General features: G+C 42.8%; 2 protein-coding genes across 3 annotated transcripts; one reads left to right on the top strand and one right to left on the bottom strand.

Annotated features, from left to right (window-relative positions):
• The first annotated feature begins 224 nt into the window (after window positions 1-224).
• On the top strand, window positions 225-13,271 carry chtf18 (CTF18, chromosome transmission fidelity factor 18 homolog (S. cerevisiae)). 2 transcript variants are annotated; one of them, XM_061680346.1, is made up of 23 exons: window positions 225-419; window positions 1,068-1,148; window positions 1,967-2,090; window positions 2,538-2,727; window positions 3,935-4,027; window positions 4,530-4,582; window positions 4,651-4,789; window positions 4,901-5,125; window positions 6,222-6,319; window positions 6,397-6,520; window positions 6,707-6,843; window positions 6,928-7,021; window positions 7,109-7,207; window positions 7,938-8,068; window positions 8,599-8,713; window positions 8,787-9,011; window positions 9,093-9,242; window positions 9,325-9,455; window positions 10,538-10,682; window positions 10,783-10,878; window positions 11,357-11,426; window positions 11,681-11,840; window positions 12,207-13,271. In XM_061680346.1, the coding sequence occupies exons 1-22, from the start codon at window positions 332-334 to the stop codon at window positions 11,800-11,802; spliced, it is 2,730 nt and encodes a 909-aa protein (XP_061536330.1). In that variant the 5' UTR covers window positions 225-331; the 3' UTR covers window positions 11,803-11,840; window positions 12,207-13,271. The 2 variants fall into 2 exon arrangements, with proteins under 2 accessions (XP_061536330.1, XP_061536331.1); XM_061680347.1 differs by lacking the exon at window positions 225-419 and having other exon boundaries at window positions 1,072-1,148; window positions 2,540-2,727.
• LOC133404448 (guanine nucleotide-binding protein G(I)/G(S)/G(O) subunit gamma-13-like) lies at window positions 11,859-15,374 on the bottom strand. The gene is made up of 3 exons (XM_061680349.1): window positions 15,159-15,374; window positions 14,143-14,257; window positions 11,859-12,278 (listed from the first exon to the last, which is right to left on the bottom strand). Exons 2-3 carry the CDS (start codon window positions 14,238-14,240, stop codon window positions 12,173-12,175), a joined length of 204 nt encoding a protein of 67 aa, XP_061536333.1. The 5' UTR covers window positions 14,241-14,257; window positions 15,159-15,374; the 3' UTR covers window positions 11,859-12,172.
• Between the last annotated feature and the right edge of the window lie 581 nt (window positions 15,375-15,955).

Below are 15,955 nucleotides of genomic sequence, written 5' to 3'. Positions count from 1 at the left end.
TACCAAGCAGCTACTTGATTTCTTCTGTGAAAATTTACTTTTCTGATTGCCTTGATTCCATTTGCTAGTACATGGACAAGAAATTGGAGAATGATCAGTGTAACGTTTAGATTTTCCGTTTCTATTTTTATTTTGTGGTAATCACATTAACCCGGAAAAGATAACTTGTGACAACCAATCAAAGGCCTGAAAGCCTCACTTACCCGGAAGTAGAGCGCCACGACTTAAAAATGCCGGGAAACAACTTTCGTCAACACTGATGTTGCTTTTTGTTTTAACAACCAAAAGAGTTTCCCAGCTGTGAAATAAACACAGATATTGTGGAGCAGCCATGGATGAATATGACGAAATGTTTGAGATTGAGGACGATTTCGAGGAGCAGTTCGCCGACGAGTTGGATGCTTTGGCTCAGTTGGAAGGTGAGTACATAACAACAACAAACCCTGCGGAAACATTTACATTTATCCTCAGTATCCTCAACTTTGTGACGGCGGAACAAATGTTTTCATATGTATACCAATTATCGTTCGGATTACATGTATTTGTGTGCAGTCTTTTTCTTGTTCACCTGGTTGGCTTTACGTTTGCTTTTTAAACATTTTATATTGTTCTTTACCTTTTCGCTGACTTCACTATTTTCTTCACGCTATAATAGTGTGTTTAACCTTATACAGCACGTTTTTCAAATGTTAGGACACGAGACAGCGTTTTTGCTGAAAAAAAAAAAAATTCGAGGGCTCAACAGTATTTCGACACTAGTTTCACTCGTGTAAGTGTAACTTTAACCTTTTGTAAAACTTGGATGAAGACCCAGAAACGTAATATATAGCAAAGCAAAAAAAAAAAAAAAAAGATATGCTTATTGTAGTAACTGGACTGCATCACAGTGTACAAAAGTGCATTAATCTAATCAGAATCAGAATTATTATTATTAGAATTATTATCTAATTTTCCTCACAGAATGAATACAGTATCCTATTAATCTGCCGGTCTGTATATGTACTTAACTGGTTTGTTTGCTTAATTCATGGAGCTTTATTATTATATATATATTCTTTTTATTTTAGAGGAATATTCCAAGCCTGCGAAGCGTCAGAGGCAGAGTGCAAATGATGACGCATACCAGCAGCTGTCTGATCAGCCAATCAGTGAGTTTGCTTTACACTGCGACTGTTTACGACATTTCTCAATTGCGAAAACACAAAACCCTGTGGTCTGAACCGAATCCTCAGTGCCCTGGACCCGCTTACCTAGTTAGACATAACTTGCAAACATATTTTCCCATTTTGCACTCTGATGCATTTGTGTTGCATAACGGGAGGCACAGGAAACAAAAGTGAAACTCGATGAAAGCACAGGTGTCTCAACATGAACACAGTAAAAAAAAAAATGTATCACACGTGGCCAATGATGTGACGAAAGTAATAAACGACAGTTCAATGACAGTGGTTGAAGTTTCACTATGGATTGAGACAATCTGAGAGGCAGAGTAAGAGGAGGGGGAGAGAGAGAGAGCGAGAGGAGGTATAAGACAACAACAAAAAATTGGCATTTCAGACGAAGTACAGGCAACTGTCGTGGACCATGCGCTTGTCCTCGGTTTGACAACGAGGGAAACGAGAATGCAACGAGAGCAGCCAAATCTAAGTAGATTGACTGTGCCCACCATAGTCTGCAGAGTCAGCGAGGAGAACATGTAATTTCTTTTTTCATTACTGAAAATACACATTTACATATGACTATACAGTGCTGCACACAAAAGGGGTTTCAATAGAAGAAAAAAAAATCATTATACTTGCAGGCGTAGTACTTTAGATTTGTATTTTTTATTTGTGCTCAACATTTTTGTTTCGCCAAATTCATTTTTTATTGCGATCAAAAAAGTTGTTGTCTAGCCTATAAATATCCACCCTGACCTTTCTCCTTTTCTTTGCTGTCTTTTTTTATTTTATTTTTTTAATACAAGCTCCAACAGCAAAGCGTCAGAAGCAGGACGTCGGTGTGGTCAAGCGACTTTTTACCCCTGCTCCGAGTGATGACATCACGCCGCCTTCCTCTCCAGAACACGATGAACCACCTCATACAGTCGGGTAGGAGAATTGGGCAGGAAATATTCACAGAGATTTTTTACATACATCTCGGAATTTAATAATATCCGTCCATACGTTTTCTATAGACGTACGCATCCTCATTAGGGTCGCGGGTGAGCTGGAGACTATTCCCGCTCACTTTGCGCAAGGGGGGTAGGGGGTAGACCCTGGACTGGTTACCAGCCAATCGCAGGCCACATATAGACAACCAACCGTTTACCCGGACAGCTTAGTCTTCACTTAACCTGATTACCTGATGAGAAAACACGCAAGCACGGGGGCGGGGGTGGGGGGGTAGAAAAATAGTAAAGGATTAAGTAATCATCTATGTAACCGCTTAAAATCAAGCACCATTTAAATTGAAGGTAGTTGACTATACTCGTATATCATGATTCACATACAGTATTTAGACGTAACAATTAAGGAAGGCATTTTGTGGCTTTCCAGAGCTTCCTCAGGTGCAGCTCTGGATATCAGTGGCTTTGCAACAATATCAGAGTCTCCCAGGCCACCTGCTGCCATGGCGACGCAGTCACGTGCAATGAGAAGACCCCCCTTAGAAGGCGACTACGTCACCGTCACCGACTCTTCGGGGAGTCGCATCTACCTCCGCCAGAAGGACACCGAAGCAGAAAAGGTGGACTGAAGCGTTATGTATTAAGAAGGACTGCAACACATCAGTCATAGATGATTAATTCCAAAATGCTGTCTATTTTCACAGTGTTTGTATTTGTTCATCAATGCTGTGTTACTACTTGGGGCCTGATTTACTAAAGGTTTCCACGTACAAAGGCGGGCGCAAACTGAATTGCTCACCCAAACAAATGTGGAGGCTGATCTCGTAAAGAGGCGCAGCCAGGACTAGTGCCAAGCACGCAAAATTGCCGTGCATTTCAAATGTGATTTATCAAATCTGAGACGAATTGCGATGGCTGATTTTGCGTCTTTAAATTCCGTGTGTCAAAGGCAAGTCCAAATCGGCACGCACGGAGGTGCTAGCAAAGCACATGAAAATGAGAGGCAACGGGGAGAATTTATCTTTTCCACTTGTGCAAACATTTTTAATAAGCCGGAAATGTTTTTTTCTTTGCAACATATGGTCTATTTAGCAATGTAATAGTGGAGTTTATGAATAATCTGAGACACATTTGTCAAACTCGAGGCTCTGGGGCAAGATCCGGCCCAGCATATAATTTTATGTGGCCCGCAAAACCAAATAATGTGCATCATGTTTCTTGCTAAATAACCCAAATTGCAAAGTTTCTTCACTTTTCAAAAGGATGAGATATTGCAAAAAAAATTTGTTAGCAATGCGTCTTTTACAATAAATTGAATAATACTTGAACAAGCCGTTTTTACGGGTTTCTGATTTCGAAACTACTATGTAATAATATGAGGCGATCATCCATTTATATGGGTTCTCAGTGATAACGGCCCTCCGAGGGAAACTACAACTCCAATTTGGCCCATGACAAAAAAGATCTATGGGCTTACTTGAAGCCAGTCACAAGAAGGAGTCATGCCGTATCACCCATAAAAATACTTCAACTGCCTTTCCTTGCGTCTGGATCATTTCAGCACACAATTGTCAGGTTAGGTTAGGTGTTTGTTTGTCTTCCACCTAACACTTTCAATTCCATCACTTCAAACATGATTTTCCGTTTCAGGTGCGCTCCCAATTTTTTTGATGAAAGCAATTACAGCTACCTAACGTGCAGAAGACCCTTTTAAATATGGACATCTCCACCATTTTTACACCTTTTGCACAATCTGTTAGCATGAGTGAACATACAATTTAGCGCCTGCTTTTTGGGATATTAGTAAAGGAGGGCCTTTGTGTCTAGGTGGCAGATTGCAGAATGATACCCAACTCCCAGGGTTCTTTGGGGCTGCTCGTTGTGCCAGTAGGTGTCCTGAGAGAGCAAGAGGCAGACAGAGTGAGTACATCACCCCTTTATTATGGCAGACACCAACAGGTGGCAAAAATACTCACACGCTGTAGTTTTTTTATTACGGTTAAAAAAAAAAAAAAAGGCTGGTAATAGTAGAAGTATGGATTCAAATCCTTGACTGAAGTAAAAGTAAAAAAGTACAGACTATGAAATGATAACTTGGCACAAAAAAAACTAGCTTCCCCCTTTTATTAACTTGCATACTGAAGAAAAAAAAAAAAAACATGACACACTTTTCTTCAAGCTAAATTCTGACAGATTAATCTGGAGTGAACTGACAACAGGTACCCCATGAGCAAAACAAACCATGCACACACAACAAAATGCTAAATTAGCTGAATAAAATACACCTTACCTCAGTTTTTTTTTTTTTTCAGATTAAAAAAAAAAATTATTCACAAATCCCAGGATGATACAAGAGGACAAAACATATCCTTTAAGTTATCAAGTTAAGACTGTGAAAATGAATTGTTCTTTTAAACTGCAGCGCCACCAGCAGGTTGTAGAGGAGTCACAGCGCCTCACAGAGCAACCAGCCAGGTACTCCATCGCGCCGCTTTCTTTCGCACAAGCATTTAATTTTCATTTTGCATTGTATCATATTCCAGCAGTGTCAATGACATCTTGGTTGAGCCTGAAGGTACAGAGGAGGAAGAGGGGGATCCAGAAGACTCTGAGGGTCAAAGTTTTCGACTGTGGGTTGATAGATATTCTCCTCGCCACTACACTGAGCTGCTCAGTGATGATGTACGACACGTCCATGTCCATACCCTCACACCATCCTTCTTTGCATAAATGAAACCTCTTACATGGTGCTTGAGTGACAGAAACATTTTTTTGGAACTGTTTTTATTTTAGTTTACCAACCGTTGTCTGCTGAAGTGGCTGAAGCTGTGGGACACTGTGGTTTTCGGAAGAGAGAGGGTTTCTCGCCCCGCGCGGCCCGACAGACAAGCCCCAAAGCAAGCCTCATTCAAACCCAATCAAGCCAATCAGAACCTAAATCGCTTCAAAAGCAAGATGGAGATGACTGAGGAGATACTGGAGGCCGAACTGGACCTGCACAAACGGCCCAAATTTAAGGTGAACTTGTGTTTTGAACAAGGCAATGTTGTTGAGTCGCTACCTTAAAGAAGACAGTTGGCCATTTTTCCACAATTTAAACAAATAAATAATTACCAGGTGTCTCAATATAAGGTTTCGGGCATTATTGCATCAAGATGCACAAAAGAAAAAGGAATTACAGCACGCTTAATATCAACTTGTCACACTCCAGTTTAAATTACACGCTTGTTTGGGTTTGCAAACAGTCTTGGCAGAGCTGCTTTTTTTTCATAAAGTGTTTTTCTCGCCGCATAAACATCAAAGGCTGTGTGCTGCAGGTTTCTTTTTTTTCTTAAATAGTAACCACGTCCCTCAGTGCAACACAAAAGCTGTGCTGCATTTTGGGAGGTGGTGGCCATATCGGGCTAGCAGTAACCACAGTGAACGTAAACATTACGGTACCTTTAGCGGCGAAGACACTGGCACAGTGGTTTGGTAGCCAACTCACTGTTATTTCATAATCATCAGTTGTGTTTTCACCTATTTCTGTGTTGCAGTCTTTAATTTTGTTTTAACCATACAACAATCAAACTAAGTTAAATGTAACGTCATTCTTCGGCTGGAACGGATTCATTGCGTCTCCGTTCACTTCAATGGAAAACATTATCTCTGTTTGAGAACGGGGTCATTGAACAAATAAAATTCGTAATCTCAGATTCCACTTTGTACCTTTTTTTTTGTCTATACAGCGGTGCCTTGATGTACTGAGGTTATGGTCCAAAGACTTCTTAACAGCACAAGCACTTGTACTTTTCACTTCCTTGGGAACCGTATGGAGGAAGGCTAATTCACAGCAAATATAGCCTACCTGAAATACGTAATAACGTGGAGCGAATGATGCGAGGTTCCCCAGGCTTGTAACGTTAGCGCCTCAACGTGTCTGTATTACCTCAATTCCTTTTTGAAGCAGCTTGTTTCCCCAACATGAATCAGTTGGCGAGAATGAAATTTGACTCTGAATTTTAGTTCAGAATTGAATCCGCAGTTTCAAATGCGTTTCATCGACCTTAATAATCACAAATACCTATTCCATTGAGTCATTCATTCAAATAACTGATACTTTCCCTCTCTCTAGGTGGCGCTGTTGTCTGGTCCTCCAGGTTTGGGGAAGACCACCCTGGCTCATGTTATTGCGAAGCATGCTGGCTACAATGTAGTGGAAATCAACGCAAGGTTAGAGACGCCTACAGTCATTAACTACACTTCTATTTTGAATCCTTTTCCTGTGCTGACTTTTTGTTGTTGTGCAGTGACGATCGCAGTGCTGAGGTGTTCCAGAAACGCATTGACACGGCTACGCAGATGAAATCCGTTTTAGGCGCCAACGAGCGGCCAAACTGCCTCGTTATTGACGAAATTGACGGTGCCCCGGCAGTACGTTGGACTAAAACCATACTAATTTAACTGTGTTGTGATGTGTAGTGTGCACATTACTTATTGCTCATACAGATTTTTAACTAAATAGCCAGTACATACTATTTTCCTCTTCAGTGGTGAGAGAAAATAAATACAAATACAATTTCGAAAAGTTGTTTGAATTTATTTTGTTTTTCTGCGCAGGCTGCTATCAACATACTGTTGGCGACCCTGAACAGAAAAGACGGACACGGCAGTGAGGCTGCCGCAGATTCCGCAAAGAAGAAGAAAAAGAAGGAGCCCATTCTCATGCGACCAATCATCTGCATCTGCAACGACCCGTAAAAAAAAACGACTCCTAAGTTTAAACGGCCGCATGAAGCAAGAAAATTGTTTTAATATTTTTTTAAAAATGTTTTTGTCAGTTACGTTCCAGCTCTCAGACCGCTGAGGCAGCAGGCTTTCCTCCTGACGTTCCCCCAGACTCAGCCCTCCCGTCTGGCTCAGAGACTGGCAGAGGTACACGCCATACGCACGCACGCACACACATCAAGCAGCTCAACGACGCATAAAACACTTTGCCACGTTTGTGTCCTTGGTTCGCAGATCTCTCTCCGACAGGGGATGAAGGCAGACACCGGCACGCTGATGTTACTTTGTGAGAAAACAGACAACGACATCAGGTCTTGCATCAACACACTCCAGGTAAGAGGGCATCTATGTTCAAGCTTTGGAGTATGCAACTATTTTCCTCACTTGGCGTACTTCAAAACAGGAAAAAGATGTTGTAGAATCACCACATACAAGGGGCCCATTACAAAATGTCCACTGGCTTATTGCCAGCGCACAATGTAAAATGCCTTGATGCTAAAAAACACTAGCATCAATTATGCAATTGATATTTGAACACAGACAGTGCAGCAACACATGTAGAAACACAATATAACAATACTCGCAGACTTACATTATTTATCCTTTGCTAAAAATGACATCGCTGCAGCTTACTGAGTTTGGAAGACACCATTTTTTTGGGGTTCTTTTCTTTTCTTTTCTTTATGATGTATCACAGGTATGCTGTGCCCAAGGCACACACACCAGAAGAAGCAGCACAATGTCCATTGAATTATCATGATGTGCAAACTGTTTAATTCTTTACATTCATGTTAACACATAACACGTTATTACTGTAATTTATCATAATCTACAATACCATAGAGTGCTTGTTTTCTTATTAATAAACATTGCTAAAAGTTTTGTTGGATGTTTTTGTTTAGGGTGGCCGGACCGGATTAATGGCATTTTGATTCATTTCACTGGGGAAAGATGATTTGAGATTTGTGTTTTGAGTTCCAAGCGTGGTTATGGAATGACAAGGCACTATTTTATTTTTGTATTTGATTTTTTTTTTTTTTTTTTTTTTTTTTTTTTTTTGCAGTTCCTTTTCGGCCGAGGCCACAAGCAGCTCAACACCAGGACCATCCAGTGTGTGGCTGTGGGCCAGAAGGACCAAAACAAAGGAGTGTTCCATCTGTGGCAGGAGATCTTCCAGTTACCACGGCCTAAACGGTACAGTAGCTCCATTTAATGCCACGTTTGCCACAAGTATGACTTATAGGTTTGACAAAAGGCACCCGTTGTCGCCCTCCCTCTCCATTTTGTTGCGCAGAAGTGGCAAATCTCTATCAAATAAAATTCACGTGGGTTGGTACACTTTTGACAGACATCCACTTGCTGATAAGTGACAGGTTGAGAGAGAGAGGTAGACTTGTTCATTTAAAAAAAAACATTCTTTTTTAAATTCTAATTTAATGACAAAGTAATCATTCTGTGTATGTAAAGGGTGTCGTGTATCCTTAAAAAGTTTAGAATAAGCCTTATACTTACGGTAAAAAAATGACAATTGTCAAATCTGCTATCCAAAAATAAAATCCATTTTTGTAGTCCAAAGAGCTGTAGATAGATATGATAGCATGAATTAATCAAACGACAGTCACTGTAAAAATGTTTACTAGTTGATCAACCATAAGAGATATTGTGGCAACATTTATTCAACATAATTGAAAAGTTATTAAATCTGATCCCCAAACTTTCTGTAGGAAACGTATTGGTGAGAGGTTTGAGGAAGTCCCTGGTTCAGGGGGCGGCGGTCAGAGGTTCCAGCACATTCTCGACTTGGCCTCATCTAGTGGAGAATATGAAAAAGTTTCTCAGGTATTAAAGATGTGCCAAATTATAATATATTTTTAGCACCAGTAGCGTTCTAATTTCACTCTCCTTCCCTCAGGGTCTCTATGACAACTATCTGTCCATGAGGGTGCGAGATCCCAACCTGCAGAGCGTGTGCGACGCTCTGGACTGGATGAGCTTTTCTGACCGGCTCAACCAAGTCATCTTGCACAGGCAGAGCTTCACCCTCATGAAGTACCTGCCCTTCCTGTCTGTTGCTTATCACTTCCTGTTCGCGCACCCGCACGTGCCTCGCATCAACTATCCACACAGCCAACACGAGGTGAATCTCAATTTTTGACTAGATGCATACTTGGATAGTTTGTTCATTCACATAGTTCACAATGTCTGCCCGCCCACGCAGGCGACTTCTAATCTCCAGAGCAGCAGAAACGCTCTGTCCACCATGTTGTCCGACATTCCGGCCAGCATCAGGACCAGGATCAGCCATCTTAACCTCACCCTGGACATTCTCACACTGCTCCTTGATATCATCTGTCCCAAACTACGCCCCGTACGTACAGTATATACCTGAAGCTCCCCAAATTCATTCCCCGTGACAAATATGGATCAATAAAATCCTGCATCTCCTCCAGGTGAACCCGCAGCTGTTCAGTCGCAGAGAGAAGGAGCAGATGTGCGAGCTGATCAATACCATGTTGGCGTACAATCTCTCGTACCGGCAAGACCGCACCCCCGAGGGGCAGTACGCATACATCCTCGAGCCGTGAGTGCACGCGCGCACACACACACACACACACACACACACACACGCTAATACACAATATATATGGATGCTACAAAGTGTGAAAAATGTCTGCGTTCATTTTCACTGGCCACACCCAGGCCTGATTACTGCCAGATTTGTCGAATCAAGAAACCACTTAAATGGTACCTGTGAGAGTAATTGAAGCCTATTAGTGTGGAATACTGTAGGTTGCGAAGCCATTTTCAAACCTTTGGGACTTCAGTGAAGCATGGCAATAGCCATTATCCACGATTGGAGATAACTGGGAACACCGATGAAACTTATCAAGAGCGGTCATTGCAACGGCGACTTATCAAGGACGTCACAAAATAACCCCAAAACGACATCCAAACAACTGCAGCCCTTATTGGCCTCGGTTAATTCAGTGGTTATGACTCAAACGTAAGAGAGATCATCCATGGGAGTTCCACAGCTAAGACCACGACTGACAAAAAAAGAATGTGAAAGCTCGCCTTAAATTTTCTAAGAAACATCTTGATGAGTCCCAAGACGAAATAATCTGTGGACTGACACGGCAAAACTTGAATTTTGTAGAAGGTACGCAACTCGTTACATTTAGCGTAAAAATAACATCATGCCAACAGTTATACATGGTGGTGGCCGTTGGATGACGTACTGTGACTAATGGAACAATGAATTCTGCTGTCTACAAGAAAACCCTTCAAACGTCAGGCCATATTGTTCCTGCCCTGAAGCTTAAGCGCTTTTGAGTTTCATGGAAGGGCAGTGACCCGAAACATGCCAGCATGTCTGATCGTTTGTGAAAATGTGCAATAAATAGCACACCATTAGAGAGATTGATGCAGTATTTATAGGCATGAAGCAGGCATGCAGCAATTACGCAAGTGTGTGTTTGGGGGCGAGCTGGAGATCAGTGCTAAGAAGATTAGCGTTTTGGATAATGACGAAATCCAGGTTTGATTCCAGATGTATCAAACAGGCAAAGTGGAAGCTTATTTCTCCCCTCAAGATTGAAAACTACACTTGGTGTGCCTCCTGATGTGTGTAGTTGTTCACACTGCGCGTGCATGTGCCTGCAGGCGTGTGGAGGCGGTGGTGAGATTTTCGGGCCTGCCTCCTCGGCGCCAGTTGACCTATCAGGCAAAACAAACCATCAGCAGAGAGATGGAGCAGGAGAAGATGAGGAGGGCCGAGCAACTGATGTTACAGCGGAACCCCATAGTGGTGACACTTTTGGAAAAAAAAAATATATATATATTATCCTATTTATACTCACTTGTCAGAACTTAGTCACCATAAATCGTTTTTTGTGTGCGTAACACAGAAAGAGGTAGAGATGATGTGCGCTGCTCCTAAACCAATCAGGAACCATCATCAGAGGTTGGCGAATATTGTCAGACAGACCACAGTGGAGCCCAGGGTGAGACACTCATCAGTTTTGTATTTTTACTTTTTTTTTTTTTAAAGTTTGGTTTTCATACTAACAATGTAATGTATATGTACCTATACATTTAAAAAAAAAAAAAAAAAAAAAACTTCCTTTCAGAATGCAACTTTGATTTATCTCAGATTTATTGTCAGTGCGCGTGTTACCTGATCATCCTTTTGTCCATTTGAAGTATTGTTGTGTAGGTTTCAGTTGCTGCCTGTAGGTGGTGCAAGTGAGTAGCACCGTTGTCATCTTAAAATAGAAATGCCGATAATGAGGACATCACTGGGTTTTAGTCTCTCGTGGTGAAACTGCTAAATTAGGCTAATGTGGCATGAAGTATGTATTGACCTCTATCGAGGACATTTCTGACTTGTGACAGTGCTAAAAGTGTTTGCGTGATGTGGCCTCACATCATTAACCCCCACACCCCCCCCCCCTAAACATTTCTTCTTTTGTCTCCTGACAGCAAGAGGTTGACTTTTTCGGCCGCCCTGTTGCACCCAAACAGACGACCGCAGCATCGTCCTCAGACACAGGTACCAAAACCACTTTTCGCACCGAGCTTTGCAACGGTAAACCGTCATCTGGCTCGTTATTTCCACTGCAGGATTGTATAAGTCTGATATTACACGTTACTGAGGAGCGTTTTGTAGTTTACTATATTTACTGTCATACCACCTAGCTTGCGTATTCCCGGCCATTTGCACTGGCTGACTGTACAAGTGAGCCGGCAGATCAAGAGGACAAGCACTTAAAAAAAAAAAAAAAAACTCTTTCCCTCTCTCTGCAGGCCAGAAGTGTGCCGTGCTCGCCATGGGAAAGGCGGTGGGCAACAGCGACGTGTGGTTCCGCTTCAACGAAGGCATGTCCAACGCCGTGCGGCGGAACGTTTACATCCGGGAACTCCTGTAACTCCGCCCCACCTCACGACCGCCACCAAAAGCACAGAAGTACGCCACCTCTTTGGTTCTGTTAAATTCTAAACACTCTTTTATTATTTGATTGACAGTGTAAAGAGCCAATAAAAACAAACTACTAAAAAGCTACTCGGTGCTGCGCACGCGCGCACACACACACACACACACACACACACAGCAGTCTTAAAATAACAGCATTCAAAGTATCCAAATAAATAAGTAGTAGTAAATAGTATTAGTGTGCGTGCGTGTGTCTTTGCAGCGTGACTATGTGAGTACACATTATTCGTGGTGCGTCCGTGCATTGACTGTGTGTAGATATGTTTTTTTTAATGCGAGTTTGTGTGTGTATGTGTGTGTGATCATCAGAGGATCACACACTTTCCCTTCTCCACCCAGGGATTTGCTCTCATCAGCTCAGGGTTCAGGAACGGATCCTCACACACGCAACCCTCGATCCACTTCACCAGCCTGAAGAAAAACATGCACTTTAGTCATCCCACATTTGACTTGAGGGAAGTGGACAACGCATGGTTATGAGTTATGTGTGGCATCCAGTACATACAGAACTCCAGACATGACTTGTGGCCACAATATAGATGGAATGTATCCAGAAAATGGACATTTGTTGTCACAAATTATTAAATTGTGGCCACAAAATGCATATAACCTGTGCACATAGTGTGGATTTGTGGCCATGAAATAGGTATAACGTGCGTACGGAATATTAGTTTGTGGGATTAATATTTGAACTTGTTTGTCGGGGTAGGCAAATGGAGCGCACTAGAAACTGCAATACGATTGTACAGTGAACATTTATCGCACAATCCCACAAAATCTGCGGTGTAGTGAGACAAATGTTTTTAAAAAAAAAAATAGTTTAGCCCCACCCACACATACCTGTAAAAAACAAATTGGAACACAAAAAATCTCAAGCATGAAAATGATAGAAAATACTGTATATTCTGTAGTGTCTGTGTACATGTGTGTGCCTTTTAAGAGGCGGGACATGGCGGCACGTGGCGTCGATGAGTCTACATGTGAGTGTCTGGGCGTGAGCAGTGGTCGACAGCAGCTCCTGCACGTGTATGTGCTCATTGTGTTGATGTGTTCTATTGTTCTCTCAGCATTCAATAAACGGCTGTAAAGTGCGCCGGTGACTCTGGCTCTCCTTTCACAAATGTGAGTGAGTATACTTTAAACCCCATAAACGATTGCTTAAAAAATAATAATAAGAATAATACAATCAAGCAGGGACACGAAGATTAACCACTATATTGAAGGCCCGCCACTAGAGCATCCTGGCTCTTTGTCTATTTACTGTAGTATTTAATGAGTTTGTTCGGTGGTGGGGGGACTATCCGAAAGCGCTGACCTATAGATAAAACCTAAATTCCAGTATTTGTTCCAAGAAATTGTATACATTTATTCCGAGCAGAGCGGCACGGTGGACGACTGGTTAGAGCGTCAGCCTCACAGTTCTGAGGACCCGGGTTCAATCCCCGGCCCCGCCTGTGTGGAGTTTGCATGTTCTCCCCGTGCCTGCGTGGGTTTTCTCCGGGCACTCCGGTTTCCTCCCACATCCCAAAAACATGCATGCTAGGTTAATTGAAGTCTCTAAATTGCCCGTAGGTGTGAATGTGAGTGCGAATGGTTGTTTGTTTGTATGTGCCCTGCGATTGGCTGGCAACCAGTTCAGGGTGTACCCCGCCTCCTGCCCGATGACAGCTGGGATGGGCTCCAGCACGCCCGCGACCCTCGTGAGGAGAAGCGGCTCAGAAAATGGATGGATGGATATTCCGAGCAGTCTTTTCTCTTCATTTTATACTGCTTGACTGCACTGATTGTATTCCGTGCACAGTGAACCATTGTATAGTCGCAGTTCAATACAGTTCTATACTGAATGACAGCGCCATACTGATGAGCGTCATGTGAAGCTGCTTTGTTTGTATTGAATAATGAACTACTGTATGTAACATGGGTTCATGTTTGTGTACATGCCTGATGCATGGAGATGATGCCTGAGCGTCCTTTCAGCCACAGGTGCTTTGCCGCCATCTTTTGGCATCTGTATGCAATTACAGACTCCTTTTAGGGGGCCGTCAATTATTTGGGGATTTTTGGTGGATTAAGTCTGATAAGTCACCACTGACGGCCCAGCTACCAAATGCGCAGCCCGCTACTGAGCATCATATACCATATTCATATTTCGTAGCCGCAAATTAGCATTTTGTGCAGACGATAGCTATATCTATATTGTGGCCACAATTTAAAATCAATTCTCCACGTCATGTCAAAACGTCAATGTTTTAGTCTGTGTGTTGTTTCCACTCACTCAGTGACTGTGATGGAGGACTTCTCCCTGTTGATGGCCAGCTGATACTGAAGCGATTCCACTTCCCTCCGCATCTGGGGAACATCTAAGTCGTCCATAGTAGATATTAGTCACGCTACCGGAACAAGAAAAATGGAAAGGAACTGTTATTGAAGCTCCTTTGTGTTGACATCAATAAGATTTGTCTGCTATTTTGCACTTCAAAGTTGGGTTACTCCTCGCTATAAAGCGTTTCCATCCGGACCTATGTGACAAGTGTACTGGTTCACAGATGCAGATGTAAATGTAAATTGAAATCCCTTATTTTGATGAAACGAACGATTGTCAGTCCGCTTTCATGAAGGACTAGAGAAATCTGAGAATATATTTCCTGCTGAAATCAGAGGATTTGGACAATTTTAAGTTCATGATTAAATGTTGAATCCAATATCCAAATGATAGTCGATTCATTTGATATGTGATGCAAGGAGCAAGGTGGCACATTAAAGCCAGGCCCAAAAAGTGGGAGGCGTGCGTGGGTCATAATAAACTCTTGAACCTTTTGGGTGCACCAAAGAATCAAACGTTACAGTAGTCTTCGGCGCTTATTTTGTAAGTGACGTCATCACATAGTCACTAAAACGCTCACGTTGCCATGAAATGATCCTTATGAAATCCTCCGGTCTTGTACCTCCATCCGTGTAAAAGTGTGCCCCACCCTGCCGGGATGCGGCGTGCAAAGCCGGAAGAGGCCGAGTGAGACCCCACATAGCAAACGAAGATCAAGGCTCTTCCCCACCAACACACACAGTCATCCGTTTTAACGGATCCCGTGTAAGTAGGTCGACTCCCGCCTCCTCCATCAGCATCCGCCCCTGCGGGCGCCGGTCACGGCCACCAAATGCCCCAATGTGGTTAATTATTAATGAATCACGAGCACGTTAAGACGCATCTTTCTCCGTTGGCTGAACGTTTGCTTATAAGTGTTGCTTGGGGAAGGTTAGTGGCACAAAAACCATGCGAGCGTCGGGGCCTACCGGAAAGTCCGCGCGGTGTTGGGCGGTGCGAAAGCGAAGCTGGACAATCGGTAATGAGGTCTGACGTCGGGAGTCGCTCCGGTGGTCTGGTCCTGGTTATAGCGAAGAGGAGGATGTGGTGTGTGTGTGTGTGTGTGTGTGTTCGGTACTCCCCTTTGCTTGACGACTGGATGTTGGGAGGACACGTAAAGGGGCGTGGCGGCCGACTGCTTTGACTGGCAAAGCGTGCGCGCACCTGCCTGCAAAACGTGAGGCGCGCGCACGCAAATGAGGACGCTCGAGGGGCGTGGCCTCCAAACACCACATGAGGTCAATGTTGATTCGTTCCACGGGCAAGGCAAGATAAAGCTCACCGTTTTGGGACATTTTCATGTACTTTCATTCCCATATTTATGAAAAAAATCATAACACTTTTTGGAAAGTCTGGGACTAAACCAAATCTGAGAAAAGCTTTTTTAACTGTTTAGCCCGAGCAAGAGATGAATAATTGGATTTCTAAAACAAACATTGCTTTCACATTATTGGAGTGTCCTAAGAGACCTAATATATTGCTTGATTTCATTTTCAAAAATGCAAAACTTTTTAAACTACTGTGTTAACATTCGTAAATCCCATTCAGCCAACAGTATAGTACCAAATGTTTTTTTTTGTTTACAGATGGGTAGTCAATGAAGCCAAAGATGTTCAAAGCAAAAGGAAAGAGTTTGTTCTATATTCAGGGGTGTCAAACTCATTTTTGTCACAGGCCACATCGTAGGTATGACTTTCCCCGGAGGGCCGCTACAACTGTGAGCCCA

The sequence above is a fragment of the Phycodurus eques genome, chromosome 6 (assembly GCF_024500275.1).
Source record: "Phycodurus eques isolate BA_2022a chromosome 6, UOR_Pequ_1.1, whole genome shotgun sequence".
Taxonomy (NCBI): domain Eukaryota; kingdom Metazoa; phylum Chordata; class Actinopteri; order Syngnathiformes; family Syngnathidae; genus Phycodurus; species Phycodurus eques.
Note: the sequence above shows the minus strand (reverse complement) of the source record. Positions and strands in the feature narration are given on the sequence as shown.